The 21,889-nt window shown below is 39.2% G+C and overlaps 3 protein-coding genes across 6 annotated transcripts; all 3 read right to left on the reverse strand.

Moving 5' to 3' along the window:
- Positions 1-728: 728 nt before the first annotated feature.
- On the reverse strand, positions 729-4,992 carry LOC122880353. Of its 2 annotated transcripts, XM_044205388.1 has the most exons (8): positions 4,824-4,992; positions 4,617-4,671; positions 4,283-4,407; positions 4,049-4,153; positions 2,910-2,966; positions 2,692-2,799; positions 2,491-2,604; positions 729-1,578 (listed from the first exon to the last, which is right to left on the reverse strand). In XM_044205388.1, exons 3-8 carry the CDS (start codon positions 4,388-4,390, stop codon positions 1,528-1,530), a joined length of 543 nt encoding a protein of 180 aa, XP_044061323.1. In that variant the 5' UTR covers positions 4,391-4,407; positions 4,617-4,671; positions 4,824-4,992; the 3' UTR covers positions 729-1,527. The 2 variants fall into 2 exon arrangements, with proteins under 2 accessions (XP_044061323.1, XP_044061321.1); XM_044205386.1 differs by having other exon boundaries at positions 4,617-4,931.
- Positions 4,993-5,056: 64 nt separating this feature from the next.
- Positions 5,057-11,074, reverse strand: tmco6 (transmembrane and coiled-coil domains 6). Of its 2 annotated transcripts, none has more exons than XM_044205382.1 (13): positions 10,847-11,074; positions 9,779-9,885; positions 9,589-9,701; positions 9,291-9,474; positions 9,090-9,194; positions 8,842-8,933; positions 8,627-8,743; positions 8,365-8,479; positions 7,226-7,289; positions 6,315-6,409; positions 5,969-6,136; positions 5,741-5,875; positions 5,057-5,655 (listed from the first exon to the last, which is right to left on the reverse strand). In XM_044205382.1, exons 1-13 carry the CDS (start codon positions 10,935-10,937, stop codon positions 5,632-5,634), a joined length of 1,410 nt encoding a protein of 469 aa, XP_044061317.1. In that variant the 5' UTR covers positions 10,938-11,074; the 3' UTR covers positions 5,057-5,631. The 2 variants fall into 2 exon arrangements, with proteins under 2 accessions (XP_044061317.1, XP_044061316.1); XM_044205381.1 differs by having other exon boundaries at positions 7,226-7,406.
- A 131-nt stretch (positions 11,075-11,205) lies between these two features.
- Positions 11,206-17,434, reverse strand: LOC122880349 (nucleolar and coiled-body phosphoprotein 1-like). 2 transcript variants are annotated; one of them, XM_044205380.1, is made up of 11 exons: positions 17,357-17,434; positions 17,113-17,199; positions 15,918-15,970; positions 15,746-15,816; positions 15,238-15,329; positions 15,012-15,095; positions 14,751-14,855; positions 14,453-14,627; positions 12,253-13,749; positions 12,053-12,162; positions 11,206-11,892 (listed from the first exon to the last, which is right to left on the reverse strand). In XM_044205380.1, the coding sequence occupies exons 1-11, from the start codon at positions 17,417-17,419 to the stop codon at positions 11,860-11,862; spliced, it is 2,370 nt and encodes a 789-aa protein (XP_044061315.1). In that variant the 5' UTR covers positions 17,420-17,434; the 3' UTR covers positions 11,206-11,859. The 2 variants fall into 2 exon arrangements, with proteins under 2 accessions (XP_044061315.1, XP_044061314.1); XM_044205379.1 differs by having other exon boundaries at positions 15,003-15,095.
- Positions 17,435-21,889: the final 4,455 nt, after the last annotated feature.

The following is a 21,889-nucleotide window of genomic DNA, read 5'->3' on the forward strand; positions in this document are numbered from 1 at the left end:
GTCTTTTTTCACAAAACCAACATGTGAGCCAAAGTAAGAAATGTTCTGATGTTGATCACTTTTGTAACAAAATAACTTTCATTTTTCATCTAAGTCAATCTATTCAATAGTACATATTTTAATACACTGAAAATGAATATGCCCAACAGAATTGATGGTTGGGCTTTTAACTTGGTATCTTATACTCTGACAAACCTGAAATAAACACATTTCAGATCCTAAAGACAGGAGGGTGTGTGTGTGTGATCTGATTTATTCTTTGCTGGCCATCTAACCAGGTGTTCAGTGGTCTTGCAGGTAAAAACTTTTCTACAGAAGGTCTTCTATTTATAATTAACAATGTCTGTGTGGTTTGACTTGTGCACAAGTCATAATACATTTTTTTATTATTGTATTGTTTATTTAACAATATACAAAAAATTGCATCAGATATAGCTAAGTCCTTGAAAAGTGGTCCTGGCCTGGGGGCCGCTTTTGCAACGAGTCATGAACATACTGAACTATACAAACATATGCATTAAGTCATAAGCTTTGAAAAATATGCTGGATGGATGTCACTTCATCATTTCAGTCCATCTGTAAGGATATTAAAACCCAAAGGTATTCAAATATACTGTAATTTCTTTTAAACGTCTCTAAAGTTGCAATCACAGGTGGATATGCTGTGCTGCCGCCAACACACAGAGCCCACGTCTGCTCATTCATCCAAAGTCACACTGTAAAATGTCTACATCAATACACAGGTTCACATTTATTATCAAAAGCTGCAAGTAAATGACCCATATACTGCACATATTGTAATAACAATGCAGATAACGTAGATGTTGATCAGACATGTTGACGACATAAGGGTTAAAGGCTAAATATAAATTGACAGGCAAAACATTTTTTGATTAAACTTTCATGGATGGGTTTCTTGTAGGTTGGGGTGTTGTGGAACAGAAGGAATGGTACTTCTGATTTATTTTAGTGTAAATATGGAAGCATGTGTTAACTAACATCACTTTATATTATTGTTTGTACAATATATAATAACATGAGGTGATATAACATTACCATGGAGACTGATAGATTATCAGTATCGGTACGTATGTAAGGCCTGTCTACCTTGAGGCTTTAATTCAAAATAATATAACATAATATAACATAGCTAAGTGTTTATGAATCATACAAGAAGTACACATAAGCCTTGCTAGAGATATTAGTGGTTACGATGTTCCCTTAATAAGTGCATGTAAATATTTTTCCACACGAGACGACAGTAATCACTTTAAATTACAGAACAAGCTTTACAAAAAGAAAATAAATGTGGTTCAGTAATGCATTTCTTTCTGCAGTTAGCCTACACATACTGTGGAGGGAAGCGTAGTTCAGACACAGGTAACTAAAAGCTGTGGCTGGGCTACAGGGCTACTGCCTCTAGGTGGTGTAACATTAACATGTAATACACTGTACAGAATCATTCTCTTACAGGGTAGATGTACTGCAGGAAAAGTTATTGTAGAACAGTACTTCAAATGGTTGATCTTAGTTTGATGTTGTGTCACTCGGCGGTGCCAGGATGCGCTGGACAATAACCTGTTGAAGATATGGAGGTGGTACGGGTTAGGGAAGAGGACAACAAGAAGGCAATAAAATGATGACTGACACACAGCTAGTGAATAATATAATTTCTCAGATGTCATTTGGCTTCTTCTGGCTGCCGATGTTTTGGGGTATTTTGGAATCTTGATGTGTTCGTCTCATTAAGTTATTGTTTGTTTTAGACAGCTCTTTGGTTGTTTTAAGGTCCCTCTCGGGGCGCTGTTTGAAGTGGGCGTTTATAGGAGGAAATCTTTTATATTATTCATTAGAAATTGTATGATCACGATTTTAATTCTGATTTTGTGGCATACTTTGTGTTATTGGTCTTATGTTGTTTGTCTGTGACTCATTATTAATGCTGCCTATATTTGTTGACATTTTTAATCTAAATGAGAATGGTTAAATAAAGGTTAAATGAAAAACATTACAATAAAGAATGACTCCTGAAGTGAAGCTAAGATTATATGGAGTAACTTGCATTGCTGTGTTCAGTTTCAAGAGCGAGGCTATACTGTAACAACCAAACCTGGCTAATACTAGATAAATAAAACTAAAATAAATCTCTCTTTCTTGACCTGGTCATAACCCACAGAAATATGCAACTGGTGATGAGGGGTAACAAATAGACATTGCTTTGTTTTAAGGCCACAAGCCAAAAAGGTTGGAAACCACTGGTCTAGAGGACTTTGGAAAGGTCATACAGAAGATTTTCTTAATTAATTTTGCTTTACCTTTCATGTCTTTATTTGTGGTTTTCACTTATTCTTTGTACAGTATTGTCTGCTGTCTGCAACTTTTATGCTGGTCAAAAATATCTCCCTCCAAAGGGTTAAATTTAAATGATGAATTTCTAATCTCAGTGGGAAAAGTCTGTTTGAGATGAAGTAACAATGAAAAATGTTTCACCTGAGTGTGTGTGGATCTCAGAGTTAAACGTGCGACAGTGCACAAGAAGATGAGAAGCACGGACACACACAGAGAGGAAGTGAACAATATGCCTTCAATGCGAAAAAGCTGCTCCTAAAGCGAGAAAGTGAGAAAGTTATTCATACACTGTGACAATGTGCATTCCTTCCATTTAGTCTAAAAATATATGCAGCAACTCACCACTCTGTATAAGGACCAGTCCTCCCTCCAACCCGCCATGTACCTAAGGTAGCTATACTTGGTGAGGCAGTATATCCTGTAGCCAACAGAGACCAAACACACAGTCACCTGAGAAAGTTCAACAAGATTGGGTGAGTTATTGAGAAAGAAAGAGAGACTGAGGGTAACTAAATAAAGTTAAACACTAAAACTAGAGCATATAATCACAACATACCTACCATCTTCTTGGATGGATGTACCTCAGTGTAGATAGACACGATTCCACAGATAAGAAACTTAAAAAACAAATAACAAAAAAGAAAATGTTATCCCATCATTGTCCTTTGTCATTCACCAAAAGTATATTTTGATGACTGCATGTGACTTATAGAGCTTTGTTCACATTTATTATCATGGCAGCTGGAAAAGTAACCAAAGCTCCTCTGTACCGGAGTGGAAAGTTGAAAGTAATTTTTTATTTGAGTCAGCTATTTGATAGAGATTATAGTACAGAATACGATCAAATCCACAGACTACCTAATGGCCTGCTCCTCTACAATTTAAAGCAGATTTTTAATAGAACAAGTTTGTCAAAATTAACTAACTGAACTTGACTTAAAGGTATAGTTTTCCATTTGGGGAAATACACTTATTTGCTCTCTTTGCTTTTTTGCAGCGAGTTAGATGAGAAGATTGATACCACTCTCACATCTGTGTGGTAAATATAAGGCTACAGCCAACAGTCGGTTAGCTTAGCTTAGCATAAAGACTGGAAACGGGAAAACAGCTAGCCTGTCTCTGTCCAAAAACCTTCCAGTACCTCAAAAGCTCACTACTTAACACACTGTATCTCGTTTGTTTGATCTGTACAAAAATCAAAGTATATAAATGACAATTCAACATTTTACAGGGGTTTATGTGCTGGGCATATTTCTTTGCGTAGTGAGTTGAGTAGTTGTGAGGCAACCAGTGGAGTTACTGCTCCCAGCCAAGAAACAGTCCAGCACATAACCCCAGTAACACCATAAATTGTCATTTTTACCCTTCAGTTTTTGTACTAATTAAACAAACAAGATATAACATGTTAGTTAATGAGCTTTAGAGGTTCTGGTGTTGACTTGGTTACCTTTGGTATCGATCTTCTCATCTGACTTTCGGCAAGAAAGCGAATAAGCATATTTCCCAAAATGTTAAACTTTTCCTGTAAGTTTTGAAATCAAGTTTTCAGGGGTTTTAAGGAGCCACTCGGATTCTGTATTTTGTAATTTCGAGTGCTTGTGCTTTTAAATGAGACTGTATGTCAGTGAACCTACAACCAATCAGTTCAATATTTCCCCATTTTCAGGATGTCACTGCTAACCAGCCAAATGTTATGTACCAGAACTCCCTGCCAGAAGGGAATTTGACAAGCAGTGTGCACACTTTCACTGGCCAGCTGAAATCCCATCAGGAGCTCAGCACAGCCAAAGATCAAAATGACAATCTGGGAAGGAGAAGAGGAAGGATGGATTTAAGTACCTACAGTAGAATAACAGTTTGCTGCTCTTTGTATATGCAGCTATTTCTATACACTTATTTGCTACTTGTGGCCCTGGATTGTTTGATGTGTTACCCCAAGACATTTGGGCTCTTTCTGGACGAAGCGATGCAGAGGTTTGCTGGACATCAGCAACTTGTGGTCTACCTCTTGATCCCCATCCGTCCCAGTTGTTCCCTCCATTGCTGGTAAACTATATGCTGCGTTTGGTTGTGGGAGAGGAGAACGAAAAGGAATCATACCAGACTAGTGTACTCTCCCCTCAACAGCACATGTTGTATTTTGAAAGTCTAAGCAGATTTAGAGACACAGAATAGTTGTGGTCCAGCAGAATTAGTTCAGATACTTGCTGAATGCAGGATTGTAATGGCAGTCTCAAAGAATGCAGTGATATATACAAAAAACCTACCTTGTTTTAGTTTTTCATACAGAGGAGCAGTGTGAATGTTAACGGGATGGGAATGCTGTAGGTGGGAAAAGTAAGTGGGGAAATTTGAGAGTTTTGCTTTTCTTTTCATTAGGGGGGAGGAGCTGAACACTTTGTTTGCAAGTTACAGGCTGAGGCTGTTTCTCAGTACAATATTCACTCGGTCACCAAGTCAAATTAAAAACCCACTGAGATCTGTGTGAAAATCCAGTAGCAGGAAGATTGGTTCTCATCATCACTAAGCACAACAATGTCAAATGTTAATATGAAAACAGTTAAACAGGGTGATAGGCATCTCTGCTGAAAAGAACTGGTGCTCTGTGGGTAAAAAAAAAAAAAAAAAAAAAAAAAAAAAAGTTTTATTTTTAACCGAACCAAATACAACTTAAATATTGTTATCTCTAGAATATCTGACTCTCAAGTTTCAAGTTTGTAGAGATGATGATATTTATTCATTTATAATTTATTCGATGAATGTACAGTCATTAATAACATTGCATTATTGGCTCAAAATACATGATATTTCTAAAATCTGTCATTAACACACCCCCCCCCACCCAAAAAAGGGTGCTTTTGTATCACCCTCATTCTAGATATTTACAGTCAGTCATATAAACCCATCCTCTGTAGATACAGTAGGTGTTCCAGTTTCAGATGAAAATACCTCAGTCTTCTTCAGTCTCTCGAGTGATGGTGGCACAATATGCAACAGAAAAACATGTCAGGTTTGTGAATGAGTGTAAGACTTAGTCACCAGGTATTATAAAAATATTTCATCTTTACATATATTAAAATTGAATTGATAACAACACTGATGAGAGCATCAAAATACCAGTAGATCATATTCAAAAGGTATTAAAAATTACTTTAAATTTGACAACACTGTTTGTCCATTGTACAGATTGCAAAAAGTAAACAAGAAGTCCTGTATTCTCAGTTGTGTCCTGATGGTATCTGTGATACACTGTAAGTGTGAATATGATGCCTTCCTGTTGGTTCAGGGACATGGGGTATTGTCCACCTGCAACACAATAGATGATATCAGTCAGTTTTTAAACTCTGAATTAATACACATTCAACAAAACAAACTGTACTAAAGTCATTACCGAGCAATATGATGAGAAGGACAGTAGGTGGTGCTCAAGGAGATGTGTTGCTCTTCGTCTAATCTCTCCTTCACTGTTGTACTGAATGGCTTCTAACAGTGAAAGCCCGCCTTGCCTCACAAACTCCTCTGCCACCTATAGGGAAGGAATAACAGCTGTTACAACTACAGTAGCTTGGTAAAAAGCTAATCATTCTCTGGTTTGGTTTCAAAGGTTTCACTAATTTACCTGTGGACCACTAACTACCAGCATGAACAGGACATCCATACTCAGGGTCACCATCTCTCTGTCGGCCATTTTAAGTGTGGCACAGAGTGCAGAGAGTAATCCCAGATGGGCCAGCTGGACACAGAACTCCTTTTTCCGGTGGGCAATATTTGCTAGAACCCTCAGGATCTGAGTGTAACAAGAAGGCACAGACAAGTGAGATGGAGTTTAACATGTGAAAAACTATACATTATTCCAAAGATAAGAACAGCAGAAGAAACACAATGTTCATCAACAAGTGCTACAATGACAGGGAAATATTGTATGAAAGCAATGATATCAAAGTTTGGCTTTAGCTTGCACAGACCATGGTGTTGATGCCTTGTGAGAAAGGGAGGAGCTGGATCAGTCCAGGGACCAAGTTGAGAGTCAGCAGTGCAGAGCAGAAAGCACCGGAGTAAGCTGTAGCAGCAACATGGAAAATGAATTGGAACAAACTTCATTACACACACACAAACACCTAACAAATGTGTCAATCCTCATATAAAGTCTCAATTCATAGTACAGAAGGAAAAGCCCCCACCACCATAATTTCATATGCCGAAGACAGATTTTCCTTTGCAAAACTGAAGTTTTCATAGACTAAGTTCACAGTACCAAAAAATGAACTAGTTCACATTAATTTCTTCAGTTTTTTTCCTTACAAAATGCTGTGAGTTTGAATTGGGTGGAGGAACTTTGTGGCTGTTGGCTCGTGGTCTTACCCTTTAATGATTTCTTGTGATCATCATTCACTTACAGATATTTCCCAAGACTGGTCAGATGATTCAGCTTGCTGTGTCATTTCAAAAATCAGTTTCTGTGACCCATCAGATTCTGTGACCCATAACACCGGCATGCTGGCTGCCGTAAAACATAGTGCGTGAGCGTTGTTAACTCTCGCAGGAGTGAACGACGCTAACGTTCATGTTCATTAGTAGCAAACTGATACGTTCAGTTCACCAAAAACATGAGCGTGTTTAATGAACGGCGCTCTTTTAGCATGTTCATGCACAACACTGATGATCAAATATTAGTTTTGTGCGCTTACAGCCTCAATAATGTCTGCTGGTATGAGCTGTCCCTAAACCTAGTCTGTCCCTGAGCCAAATAACCCAGAGAGTACATAAAACAGAAATCAGAATCCCAGTTTACAGAATTAAAAGACTGAAATCAGTGCAGAAGTGTGTGTTTGAGATTCAGCAGAGATCAGGTGTGACTATAACGGACTGTTCAAACCTGTGAGGTTGTTAAGGACCCAGGCACTCTCTCTGGCCAAGGCTGGCTGAGTCTGCAGGTAGGCCTGAAGAAATGCACACAGAGCAACCATGATACAAACATCACCCACTTGAGTGCTCAGGTCCTCCACTGGGCAGGAGGACAAGAGGTTTCCAACGCACCTCAGCAGAGGACAGATGAGCTAGAGAGGAAGAACACAGTGAAAATCTCCATGTCAGTTAAAATAACATACTGCTTATTTTGTATTAAATAAGATAACAATGATTGGTTTGCCAGAGCGGAAGTGGGGAGCAACCCAGAGCCATGTAGAGAGCTCCGCGGCCTGCCATTGCTGTAAATAAATAAATAAAAATAAAAAGGTCCATTGGAGAGAATATTTATTATTGAGAATTGTTTATTTAGTTTATTATGATTGTATAGTTTGTATTAATATGCTTTAGCAACATTGTATTGTATGCAGTCATGCTAATAAATCCACTTGAATTGAAATTGAACGGAGATGACGCAACTCTACATGGCTCTGGAGTAACCATAGTGACGTAGTAGACTAAACCAACTAGTAGTATGGCAGAGCCATTGGCGGAAAAACCTAAGAAGCGTCCAAAAAACATTTGTGATGCTCCAGATAAAAAAAGAAACTCGTTCAGAGGAAGGATTACAGTCAAAAAAAGAAAGCGCTCGACGGCGAGGACAAACACAGATAACCATTGGTGTAGCTTTAGCTTTTCCTTGTTGGAGAGTGCTGAGAGAAGGATGAGGGCAGACACAGATGTCATGTTACTGCTCTTGGACAGGTTGGTAAAATATTTGGAGTAGGCTATGTAGCTACATTTACTCTACCTGAATAATGGATTATTGTCTTGGAACTGTGGAAATGTCTCTGTATTTTTGTCACTATTTCTGAACACGAGCCTGGGGCGAGCTCACCTGTAGGCATACATCATTAGCACATGTCAACAGTGTTTGTGTAATTACTCTCACTGCCAGAAGGAATGCTTTGAAAAACGGTCCGCAGTAATGAAAAGTACTGGTTCAGATGATTTGTTTTAAAAAAGTAAAAACAGAACAGAACAAAAAAAAAAAAGCTAAAAAGCAACAAACGTAATGAAATACTGTATTTGATGCATTCATTTCCTTACCAGCTCTATTCCTTCTTCTTTGTTTCCTTCAGTCACAGCGCCACCTAGTGACACTAACAGGGAGCTGCACTGTAACAGGACCCCATGAGCTAACAGCACTCTGTTATCCTCAATGCTTTGGAGTGAGACGAAGGCAGAAGAGACACAGATCATCATTATTAAGATAAATAAAGTTACACTGTTTGTGGAACTTACAAATAATGACAACTGAGTAAATATAACAGACTGTTGACACTTGCTGAGGATACCCTTCAGCTCTCACCCGCATGTAAGGTAGTGCAGACACCACGCACACTCAATGGCAGGTGCCAGGCCAAACTTTGGGTCAGGAGTCAGGACTGATAACAAGTGTGAAGGTAAACTGGAGGCCAGAACCATCCTGCAGACACAGAAGAAGAGAAATTATTTTAACATTTTATGAGACCACAGCAATGTAGAGAATGGAGAGATGAACTGGAGTATCATTAGGGCGCTTACGGGATTATTTTCTCTGCTGCATCTTTGGCCTGGAGAAGCTGAGAGAGGGCGAACCCCACAGCTTCCACCACTGCAAGGTTATGTATCTGGTTCTGAACACACACACACACACACACACACAGAAACATCAAGAGAGACATGTTAACATTTCAACATTTAACCTTGTGTGGCATCAGTTCAGGGCTATGTGGGAAATTAGATTTTGATTTAGTCTCTAATGAGTAGACTAATGAATCTGGTTAGTTTACCTCTATACAGTTGGTCAGAGCTGGTATAATTCCCTGGGCCAGGAGTTTCTCTTTTACAGCATCATTGTCTGGGCATAAATTACCTATCGTGTAGAGACACAGCTCCTGTGTACACATGAACATACACAAATGGACAGTCAGAAATCTCCTGCATAATTAGGTGATAACATTACACACTGCTTGGTATGAGTGGGTACTCACAGTGAACTTGGTGCTCTGGCCAGACAGGTAGGTGAGCAGGTAGGGGGTGGCAGGCAGACAGGCTGGTGCCACGTTGGGGTGGGGAGAGTGAGACAGCTCGTGAAGACACCGAACAGCCTGCAGGCGGCATGTAGCATTAGAGCCAGTGAGGAGACCAACGAGAAGATGCATACTATTCTGCTGCCTAGAGGGAAGACAGATTTATACACAGACATGACACATCATATGAAACAGAGAAACAAATGGCAATAACGTAATTTAAAGACATTTAAGGCGGCAACCTAAGTTTCCACCATACTTGATGAAGGTGAGCTGAGCTGATGGGTCACGGAGAGCTTTACTCAAGGCTTTCAGGTGGGCCTCCCTCTCCGGCCCGGTGTGTTGAAGTTTGTGGAACAAACTGACCACGTCCTGGGGAAATGAGGAGCAGATTCAGATGGCAAGTTTTACTTGACCTACCAAAACATTATCTATCACATCTGTCTCACCTGTTCTCCTGAGTTAGTGTCCATGGTGACCTCTGGCTGGTCCTCACCTTCATTCAGCAAGAGTCTCTTGCTCACAAGCTGTCTGTCTCTGCGGGCCTGTCTCAGTGCTATAGCAATTAACACAGACAAACATCATATCACTTGCCGCTTCAGTCATCTGAGAGTAGCCTGAACTTAGCTGTTCAGTGCAAAGATGCCCTACAAGCCATCAATCTGTCAAATTCAGAGTCAAACCTGCCCCGTGGACAATGAGATAGCCACTGACTCTAAGGATGTCACAATTGCTGGAGGAATGCCCGATGTAATTTTACATTCACGACTAGATATCAGCTTTGATTTAGTTGTCCTCGATCTATTATTATATAGCTATTGTGTTGTCTTCTTGTCTTGAAATGAATATTGAAAGGTCCCATAGTGGTTTGCCATTAGCTATATATACACATTACTAATGATTTTATTTCTTAGAGACCATAACACCACCCTTTACTTTATATTAAAACGATATGAAAGAAGTTACCATTTGTCATACCCAAAATTTTAAGCTAGGTACATGGTCGATATCTCTGTACTGAATGAAGTCAGGTTGCTCTGGACTGATATTGATTTAATGCTTATTGATTGAAATCTGTATCTAGCTATGCAAGAACCTCTGAGGTCAAATATATTTTTCATGGGTGCCCTGTTTATAGGGTTAAGAAACATAACTAACGAGTAAAGATGAAGTTAGCTAGGTTAACTTAACTAGATGAAGCTAATCTAGTTGTGATATGTTGATGTGATAGCTAACAGTTAGCTAACTGTATGCTGGGGGGTTTTCACAAACAGGCTGTATCTTTGTTACCTAGCTAGGTTAGTTCAATAATTTGACGTTTAAACTATAAAATAACAAGAAGAAAGTGAACTTTCCATTTCGTTCTTTTTCTTGTGTGGCAGCCTCTTCCACACGATGGGTCTTTCAGAGCCTTCCTATCAGTTATTATCGACATTAAGTTACGTTGGTAACCTTTAAGTTAATTAAACAGTAACACTCCAGATAAACACATCATATTTTAACGTTAAGACACTCACCTTTTTCGTGCTCTCGCCTCTTTAACTTGAGCTCCTCCAAGCTGTCACCTTGTCGACCAGCTTTGTGGCGAACTTTGTTTAACCTCCACATTTGGTTATTTTGAAGTCAATAACTTAAAACAGTTAAATTAAACGTTAGTTGCTTGTTTCATGGTGGAAGATGTTAGTTACTAGCCACAGTACCGAACCATAGTAAGGTGAAATTCTTCTTCGGTGGATTTATTCCGACCTCAGTCAGCTACTGCAGCGCCATCTAGTGGACACACCCGGCAGCGACTTGACTGTACAGAACCACACAGACATGGATCTGTCTCTGTCCACAATAACAGACTTAAAAGACTTCAGGTAGGCACAGAGGATTTAAAAATACTATGGAGTTTAATTTGTTTTAAAAGCATAATGTACAATGCATATATGAAAGTTTTATCAAACATTTAAAACTTTTGTTTAAAAAAATAAAATAAACCCATGCTTTTCACAAACACAGATATTAACCTAATACCGAATTAGCCTGTTACAACTGTTTTTCATATATTTTTTAATAAATATAAAATTGGTCAAAAAAAGTTTTTCCTCTCTCCAAGAGGTTAGTAGGCGTATACTGAGAACAAATTAAGATTTAGGACTATCATGGGGAAAATCCCTGAGACTGAAAGAGAATGTGTTTAAGAGAAATGTCTCTGTTCATTCAATGACTGAATTTCACTTTCAAAAGACATATCATGAGAGGGATCATCCATTCCATGAAACAATCACTTATGAATCCTTTTTACATTTATGCCATTAAAATGGCAATATCATAAAAAACATAAAGCGAAAAATAACACCTGTGTCATAGTATGATACACTCGGTCACACATAAAACAAATGAAAAAGATAAAAAATGTACGAAAATAAAAAAATCATTTTCTCTTTACATTTTTGTGATCATTCTAACCATTAAAATATGATTAGAAATCCGAAGGAAAGGATTTGTTGCCTTCATCCTTTGGTTCTGCAAGAATCAAACATCTTCATGACTCGGTGCTCTTGGAGGATTTCTTTTTCTGTGAAGAATTACAGAATAATTAATACATTTCAAAAGAGATCTGAGCAACTGAAGAATTGTCCTCTAGCACTCAAACTAACAACATGTTATTCTGATTTGACAGCAGTGACATCAATCTGTAACATATCAAGCCGGTGAAGAGTACAGTACTGTGATACCTTTTTGTGGTTGTCTCTTGAGGGTGTTTGGAGGGTTTGTGTTGCTGTGGTGTCTTGGACAGAAACTGCAGGCGTTTCTGGGACCTCAGCTGATTTCAACTTGCTCTTCTCTGAGGAAATGACAAATGAAAAAGTAAATACAAATTCACAAAAACAGCAAAGTTGCATTTTGTCATGATAGGTGTGAGTTACCTACTCACCTTTCTTCTTCACTGTTGGAGGATTTAGTGTTTCAGGTTTGAGTGGAGGTAGTGGCTCTGAGTCAACTGAATCATTTTTCAATGATGAGTCCTTTTTCTTTTTCTTCTTCACTTCGGCAATCTGCTCTGGCTTTTCCAGTCTGTCACTGCTCTCTGATTTCTCTGTCGTCGTATTTTCTTCAACTACTTGCTCCTCATTGTGATCAGCTTTGTCCTTTTTTTTCTTTTTCTTTTCTTTAACTATCTGCTCTGAATTGTCCTCACTATAAGCAGTCACCTTTTTCTTCTTCTTTGACTTTTCTTCAGCTGCCTGCTCTGAATTTTCTTCAACTATCTGCTCTGAAGTTTCCTCACTGCCAGCTGTCTTTTTCTTCTTCTTTGCTTTCTTTTCTTCAGATATGTGCACTGAATTTTCGTTGTCTTCTTGAACGTTTTGCTGTAAAGTTTCCTCACTGCCAGCTGTCTTTTTCTTCTTCTTTGTTTTCTTTTCTTCAGTTATCTGTACTGAATTTTCTTTGTCTTCTTCAACTATCTGCTCTAAAGTTTCCTCACTGCCAGCTGTCTTTTTCTTCTTCTTTGCTTTCTTTTCTTCAGCTATGTGGACTGAATTTTCGTTGTCTTCTTGAACGTTTTGCTCTAAAGTTTTCTCACTGCCAGCTGTCTTTTTCTTCTTCTTTGCTTTCTTTTCTTCAGTTATCTGCAGTGAATTTTCTTTGTCGTCTTGATCGTTTTGCTCTGAAGTTTCCTCACTACCTGCTGTCTTTTTCTTCTTCTTTGCTTTCTTTTCTTCAGTTATCTGCACTGAATTTTCCTCACTATAAGTTTTCTCCTTTTTGGCTTTCTTTTCTTGCACTATTGGCTCTGAAATGTCTTCAATATCAACATTCCAATTTCTGTTCTCTATGATTTCTTCAGTCTCATTTCCTTTGCTATCTCCCTTTGTTCCTTTTGCCTTTTTCTTCTCCTCTGCAGGTTTATCACCAAACTCTTCCTCTGTGACTCTATTCTTCTTTTCCGTTTCCTCTTTACTGTCTTTTCCATCTTTACCAGTCTCATTTGTATTCTCTTCCACCTTGTCTTCAGTCTTCTTTTTCTTCTTCTTGGGCTCAGACGTTGTCTCATCAGTTTTTTTTTCAATGGGAGTCACAACTTTCCTTTTCTCTTTCTTTGCCGTCTGTTGTGACGGGGAGAGGGTGGATGTAGCTGGTCTGTCCTCTACAGCGTTGATGTTTTGCTCTTGGCTCGGGGTTGAAGAGGAGGTCACAGGTGCAGTCTTTTTTGGCCTGCTCCTCTTGGGTTTATTATTCTTTGGTGGTGTTTCCGTCATGGCTTTCTCCCCCACCTTTTCATTCTTTTCAACCGTCCCGTTATTCTGTTTAACCGGAGTGTCTGTTTTTGCGGGAGGCTTAGCCCCGGGTTTCCTCACTCTCTTTTTCTTGGGTTGTGGCGCCGACGAATCCAGAGCATTGATGGTGTCCATCTTGGCTACATCATCCTCTGTGGACAGAGTAAACACGGTGAAAACATTGAACAAACATGGCTAGGTGGCACAAATGCTTAAAAGAAAACATCAATGGCAACCACACAGCTACTGTACACAGCTCTGTTTGTATGAAATCACTGTTTTTCATGGAGAGGTTGTTCACAGGTGGTGCTGTCCTGTCTGGTGGTTGTCTTTCTCCCTTTAAGTGAAAAGACCCAGCTCTCCCTGTCTTTTCATCTCCCTTGCTTCCCTCATGTCCCCCCATAGCCTGCATTTTCCAATCCTCTTAACTTTCTCCACCCACTTCTCCACCCTTCATTCTGTCTCTTTCCAATGTGAAAACCTCCCCAAAACACTAATTTTTCCTCGTAACTGTAGGCCTATATCTGACTGTCTAAATTGTTTCAGTGCTTGGTCTTTGGAAATATTAGCAGTATCTTAATCTGATGAAGTGGGATTGAAAAACGTTCTAAACAGAATGACATGGATACTGACAACTATCCACAGGCCATGTTGCAAACAGTATCTCCAAAAACTATCTGGACTGATGGAAAACACTAAACCACAAAATATGGTTTGTTGTGCTTTCCCTTTACACTTCAGAGATTCTCCTCATCACCCCCCTCATCCTTTACATACTTGCACAAAAATGATTCCCTCAATTACTTTTTTCTTTTACACACACTTACACACACACACACACACACACACACCTACCTGTCATCTGCAGGACCATTTTCTTCCATTTCTCTACATCCAGACTGCTGTCAGAGTCTGAATCATCTCCTCCAGCCACCACAACCTTGGCTTTTGTTTGGGTCTTTGATTTCTTCACCTTGATGACATTTTCTGCAGATTTATCTTCACCTTTTTTCCTTTTCGCTGGCACAGACTGAAAAATAAATAAAATAAAGAACAGCCTACTTAGTAAAGTTAAAAAACATTAACCAGACCAATTCTTAAACCAGTGGCTCAACTGTCACATTGAAAAATGAAACCAAAACAAAAAACTCACCTTCTTTTTTTGTGTCTCTGCTTTTTTTGCAGGTTTATCCTTCTTTACAGTCTTGGCTGTTGGTGTTGATTTCTGTTTTACTGGTGTCCGTTTTGATATCGATATCTGTAGGTATGAAAACAAGCAGACAAAATGTTCTTTTGTAATTTACAGAAACTGTAGCAGCAACCTAAAGGTCTCCTTGGATGATTTGTTTTTAAATGTGCCATAAAGAGAAATAAAGGAGATACTGGAGATATGGATAAAACCGACTGGGCTCACTGGTTTCTTTTTGTTTGGAGATGCTGCTGCCACTGGTTTAACTGGGGTCTTGAGAGCTAACTTTTTACTGGAAGCAGAGGGAGTCTGTAACATGAAGATGAAGAACTTAATGAATTGGACCTTTCATCACAATCAGTAGTAGTGATGTGTGAGTAAAAAACGCTGAAAGCAACATCAGCTCTGTCATCATTTATACAGTGTAATAAGGTTTTATTCTCCACGTCACCTGTGGCAGTAGACTCTGACTCAGCTCCTCGCTATCTGAGCTGCTGTCGTCGTCCGCTTGAATCTGATTGTAGGCGGTTTGGATTTTTGTAGCTGGTGCAGGATATGGTACAGGTGTTAGATAGAAGTAGAAAAAGTAAACTCATGCACAGATGTCTTTTCAGATATATAACAATCCTACTAAAGGAGCTTTTAAGCATAAACACAGATGTATCTGCAGCAGCTCAGAATAATTTAATTTACCTTAAACTTGACTTAACTCCTCAAACTTAAATACAAGCTTGAGGATCACTGCATAGTATACAGTCCAGTACAAAGTTGTTAGATAGAAGGGAAAACCCAAGTCATCCTAAACCAAGTTGGAGGGAAAGTAGGAATGACACCGAGACAAGTCAAGAACTGGTCTGGAGGCTACATCGAGTTAGCCTGGCCAATCAAATGATCAGGCTATGCTCCAAGAGTTGGACCCTTTCCATGCTGTGTATTTGAAGTTTAAGAAGCAGTCATACCCTTAGCTGGAGTCCTTCCTTTAAAATTTAATTGCTTGGCCGAGCCCGGCTGCCTTTTCTTTTTCGAGTCACTGACAGGAGTAGAAACAATACTTAGCACACATGTCATCACTACCAACAAAGTCCAATCAAGGTGTTTAATTTCTGCAAAGGATTGAGAAATCATACTCACTTTAACCATGAATTGTAGATGTCCAATAATGATGCAGATATGTTTGTCTCCCCCTGCAGAAATCAAAACACCAAACCATACAATGATTAGGAAGTTTATTAGGTATAATATATTATACATAATATATTGCAATCTTGATGTTGATAGCCTTACTAGCACGAGGACACTTTTTTATATCGTTCCGATTCATAGATCTTGTTAGAGCAGACATTTTGACTTGTCATAGCAGGAAAAGCACATATGAAACTAATCACATTAATTATGTCTCCATTCCAGCAATTATTGTAATGCAATGCAGCAATTAATAATGATATTATTTACACTGTGTTTGACAATCAAAGACAGTGAAATTGTTTTCCATTGGTCATGTGTGCCAAACCTGAAATCTGTGTCTACCCAGTTTTTTTCCCCAGTTTTGGAACCGCTGCACTAAACTACAGTAAGGTTAGATTTAGCTGGGTGTACCTAATAAACGAAACATAATGGGGAGTCAGTCAATCGTTTAATCTTTAAAATGTCCAGTTTTAACTGCATTTTGATTTGAAACACCCGCTACACACTCGCCATTCATTTTTTCACTATTATAACGGCAGAAACTATAAATGATGTGGGCACCAATTAGGTCTGGAACAAGGCTGTGTACATGTATCATCTCACTATAACTTTATTTTGAGCTATTTGTAATTTAGATAAACATTTGCTCCAATCAAATGGAAGACCCAGCCACTAGTAACAATCCTGGGTTCTGACTGACTGACAGTAAAAAATATGAATGCACATAATAAAAATAATACAGTGAAAAAAAAGTAGTGGTTTGGAAACAACTGCAAAGAAGAGTGTGAGAGAGTGCACACATTGTAAAAATGTATTTTAGCAACGTTATTCATGATTCATAACTTCGGTATGACGACAACTTGAAGATAGTTCAACGTGTGACACAAGAGTTTTGTATACTTAAAAGTAGGTGATAGTCTAGCAGTAAAGGCAGTCTGCTAATACACAGAATAAGTAGGCATGCCTTTTTCAAAACTTTAACATTGTTGTGCAGCACCTGAAACATTGTTGAAGACTCCAGCAGTTACAATACGTTACACTTCCTAACTAACTGTCTCTGTCACTGCATACAGCAGCCTCTGTGTGTGTGTGTGTGTGTGTGTGTGTGTGTGTGTGTGTGTGTGTGGACAGTGGTGCTGACCTGTGGGCTGTGCCTCTGTAGCTCATCTGCAGCTGAGTGGAAACCATGCTCCTTCAAATGGCGGTGGATTAGCTGGATCAGCTCGTGCTTTGATGCGTTCAAAGACATATTCGACACACGAAAAAGCCGACAAATAAACACACACAAGTAACGTTTACAAGTATTGTCATATTAAAACTGGACACATACTTCACAGAGTCACTGCTACTCCACTAAAACACGCATGTTAGCACGTTGAACTCACGATGTGGTTCCGGTTACCGCCGCAATGCACCACGGGAGCTGTAGTACTTCCGTGAAACAGCATGTAGCATCTGTCTGGGCATAGTCTACTCAGTTTCACCTGTATTTGCTTTTTTGAGCAGAAGTGGCCCCGGTATTATATTGAGCCATTCACACCAACCGACAAAGACCCTTTCTCTTTCCATCTCTTTCTTTTCTACCTGTCTGTAACTTTCCTATGATTTTGGTCAATTTTAGCTCAATGTCAGCTCAGTTTCATATCCTGTCTCAGGAAGGAAACCTGACATCTATGAACAGACGAGCCACTCCCTTAAGCAATGTATTTCAAATGCTTGAAACATTTACTCTACTTGTTCTTAGAACTTTTAAAATAAAAACTTTGAGTCCTAGAATAAAATTAACTTCTGTCCTGGACTCCTACTCCACAACATTTCAGAGAGAAATATTGTTACTTTTTACTCCACAACATTTATCTGATGCTTATAGTCACCAGTTATTTTGCAAATAAAAACACTGAAATGCTTACACATTAATGCATCTGTAATAACAATCCAATAATATTATAACACTAACAGGGTCTATTCTGCTGCATAATGAGTATTTTTAATTTTGATACTTTAAGTAAATTTTGTTGATAATACTTTTGTACTTTTACTCAAGTAAGCTACTGAATGCAGGATCTTGTAATTGAGTATTTTCATATTGTAGTATTGCAACTTTTACTTTGAAGGATTTAAATACTTCCTCCACCACTGGTCACCTCACAAAGTTTTTGTCATAATAATCTAAACTCGAAATACTCAAATAAATCTCATTTGATCATACACAAACTCTGTCTGCATTTCTTGCTGTGTCCAGATATGATCATGATAATAGGCATGTCAGTAACCTACTAGGATCATTGTATGGATGCTTTTGCAACTTGCTGCATGAACATGAGGCCAGACCGAGATCCACTGTCGTAACCAACAATTTGATACCCTCAGCAACCAGGTCGGCCCCAATACAGCATAGCCGATTTCTCACTGTGTGTCCATTGGTATGACATGGCAGAGAATTGCATCATGCTTTGGAATCAGTCGAAGATATATATGCATATGTATGATCATCGAGCACTCTAGCCTCTCCTGACTGATATTATTGGACTCTTTGCTTTGCAGTGACTCAATGCATTACAGAGCACTAGTAAAAAAACTTCATTGCATCTCACCTAAAAAAATAAAGTTTGGACTTGAAAAACAAAGATGATCAGATGAATATACATTGTGGTTGAAGTACTTCAAATTCAGGAAGCGCACATGCACTTAGTGTGGAGTCTTCCTCTCTTCTTCAGATGAAAGGAAGACCTGCCTTTTTAACTGTAATACTCGCATTCACCACTGAACCGTTATATTTCACAATATAGCATTTCAGCTGTGTATGTGAGCACAATTTACTTAAAGCTTTTTAGCAGTCTATGTAAAAGGTCTCACTAGTTTTTATGAGAGATTTTCAAGTGTGCATGGAAAAGCATTTCACGTGTATGTGTGTGTGGTTTTCAGTATACTATGTGAATGGGTTTGGTTTTGTGAATGTGAGAGGAAAATTTTCAGCTGTGTATATGAGCACACTTTACTAGTATATGTGAAAGGTTTTCAATAGATTTGTGTGTGTGAGCATATCATTTTTCAGTTGTTTGTGTAAAAGCATTTCAGTTGTATGTGTGTGGTTTTCAGTATAGTATGTGAAAGAGTTTGGTTTCATGTGTATGTGAGAGGAAAAGTACATGTACATGGTAATTCTGAATAATATCCCTAACGGCCCCTCATACTGTGAATGTTGACCACTGGCTCATACATACAAGGAAATAACATGGATATTATCCTGTAAGTCTTAAAATAAACCTCTTCTTGTCCCTTCTGGCTGCCATTTCAGCTGTTACTCTTGTGGCTCCAGGTTTCTGGACTCAGCTCTCTTCTTAAATCTCTCCATGTTGGAAAAACATCCTTCAACCACAAAACCAGACGATTCACAAGCTATCGAGTCAAATTGACAAATCAGAAACTTTCAAAAGCTGCCAGGAAGGTCGATCTCCCGTCGATCAAGTGTATTTGGATAAAAGCATAACTTTCTTTCCCAGCTGGTTGGTGTTGGGAAGAAACTAAAGGTGTCTGGGCAGTGGATCTGAGAGAGCTGGTGGTGAGGCCTTGGGTCAAACTAGAAGAGAGTACTGGGTAAGCAGAGGGTCAGCAGGAGCAAGCAGCTGAAAGAGTCCCATTCATAGAGCAAAACCAGAAAAGGAAAGCAGTGTGTATTCCAAACTCAATGTCAGGGCTCAGTGGGTCTCACCAAGCTTGGTTTCACCATCTTCCACAACCCCTCTCCCCCATAAACACACACACAACACACGCGTGCGCACACCCACACACACACACATACACGATACACAAACACCACAGGTTTGGCAAAACGAGCTGCTTATGAGGCTGACTCAGCTCCCATTCGTGTTGAAGGGACAGACCACCAGGGTTTTATGGAAGAATGACAATTTGTAAAATGGGAAATGTAATATTTCCTCAGCCCACGTTTCCTCTAAATATCACAATATGTATAATAACTGATATGCGTTAAACAGCATTTTAGAGAGCTAGGTAAAGTCATCAGAGCAGAGACAGAGGAGGCCGAATAACTTCCTTAACATTCTTGAGCACAAGAAAAACAAAGTAGAGCATTTCCCTTGGCTTTGATGACATGTTGCAGTAAAAATGGGATATTTGTACAGGTTATCCTTGTAAATGGCACTCTGTTTCACAGGAAATAAATCTACTTTACATTCCACACGTTTAGTAGCTCACATCTGCGCTCACTCTGCAGGTAATTACCTTTAGCTACAGCCGGTGAGATTTGTTATTACTGGGGACCTTTAATGTGTCACAACCTGTCAGTGCTGCCTTTTTGAACAGTAGTAAAACCGCTTTTAAGAAGAACACTTTAAGATGTATTAATATGGCATTCAAAAACAATACGACTGATCAGAAGAACCCTTTGAGGAAATTTCAAATACACCTCACACAAAGCCCCATAGTGATTGTTCATTGAGCCCCTGTCAGATGTCCATCCAGGTGGCTTTGCTGGAGGGTCATAATGAAGTGTTGTGTCTGGCCTTCCTGCCCAGGTGCTGCTGCGGCTCCACAAGAGCCAAATCAAACACACCTTCAGTCAGGGGCTGAGGCCAGCGCTGGAGCCCAGGTCTGCTGCCTCACCTGTGAGGTCCCACCTGATAGGGCACGATGTGTGAACGCTAAAACCGCCACAGAGAGAAGGGAGATATTGGCTGAATACAGCTGAATGCTATTTATACTGATTGAAACAGATCTTTCTAACCTCTCTATTTATACACATACTCTATATACAAATGCTTGTTTCTTGCACTGCAGATCTACCAATAGTGGAGGTTGTGGCTATAGAAGCTGACACATGGTAAACCACATCCACTGCTTAAGAGGCTTACCCACACCCACATGTGCACTCACTAGCGCATGAAGAACTGGGGTTAGTTGTCACTTCATTGTGCTGTTATTAGCATTTATTTCAACTGCCAAATGAGTAACTGCATATTTGGTCAAAATTGAGTCAAGACTTGAATCAGACTTGTTGAGGTATATTGTAATATATACATGTCATAAAATATAATATCTGTGAAAACAGCTTTTTTTAAACAGAGATTTTATCTCAGTGATTATGGACTGTAAATAATCCATAGGTACTGTTACACAGTTTGCAAGCCAGTCTGAAAACTTTAAACCTTTTTCTCTCAACTTCAGTGCTTCTGTATTTACTGCTGTCTGCCTTTGTAGCGCTATTGTCACTGTTTGTCAGTGATTTTTAAGAAAGATGAGTGTCTTTTACCCTAATATTACCCCTGATTTGATGAACTGATGTTAAAAAATGATAACATAAGGAAAAAAGAGATGTTATGCAAACTCTAGAAACAAAGGTACTTTTGTACTTAGTAGAGGGGCGACAAGCTGAATACTGCCCTATTGAAGTGAAGGTTTTGGCTCGGAGGCTGGCGCACAGGAAGAAAGAAAACCTCCATCCAGTCTTACTCAGATTAGAAAATTGGGGTAAGAGGGGAAGTAATGTGCAGGTTACTGGCAGGACTGCGTTGATTAGAAAGGGGGTAGTGTTCATGGTGAAGGGGAGCAGCCGTATTCAGTAACAGCACCTCTTCCTTTAGCCAAAGCCAACATCTGGTGCCGACCGACACAGAGCAGCAGCAGCACCCCCCAGAAGAAGAGATGAAAGGTCAACACAAGCTGCTAGTGCCTTGTTCTAACTTCAGTCATGAGCCTACTTGAAGTAACAAGCGCCCTCTGATTGAAACCACACTTTGATTGTGTTTTATATTTCTACTTTCAATTAAGAAGTAGAGAAAAGGACGTGTTGTTAAATTTACAATGTTCCACAACACTCTTTTTACATCCTCTAGAAGAAATTGGATAAATTAGGAGGGTAAGGCACAACCAACAAACACACCACAGATGTTCACAGC

This window comes from Siniperca chuatsi, linkage group LG8, assembly GCF_020085105.1.
Source record: "Siniperca chuatsi isolate FFG_IHB_CAS linkage group LG8, ASM2008510v1, whole genome shotgun sequence".
NCBI lineage: Eukaryota > Metazoa > Chordata > Actinopteri > Centrarchiformes > Sinipercidae > Siniperca > Siniperca chuatsi.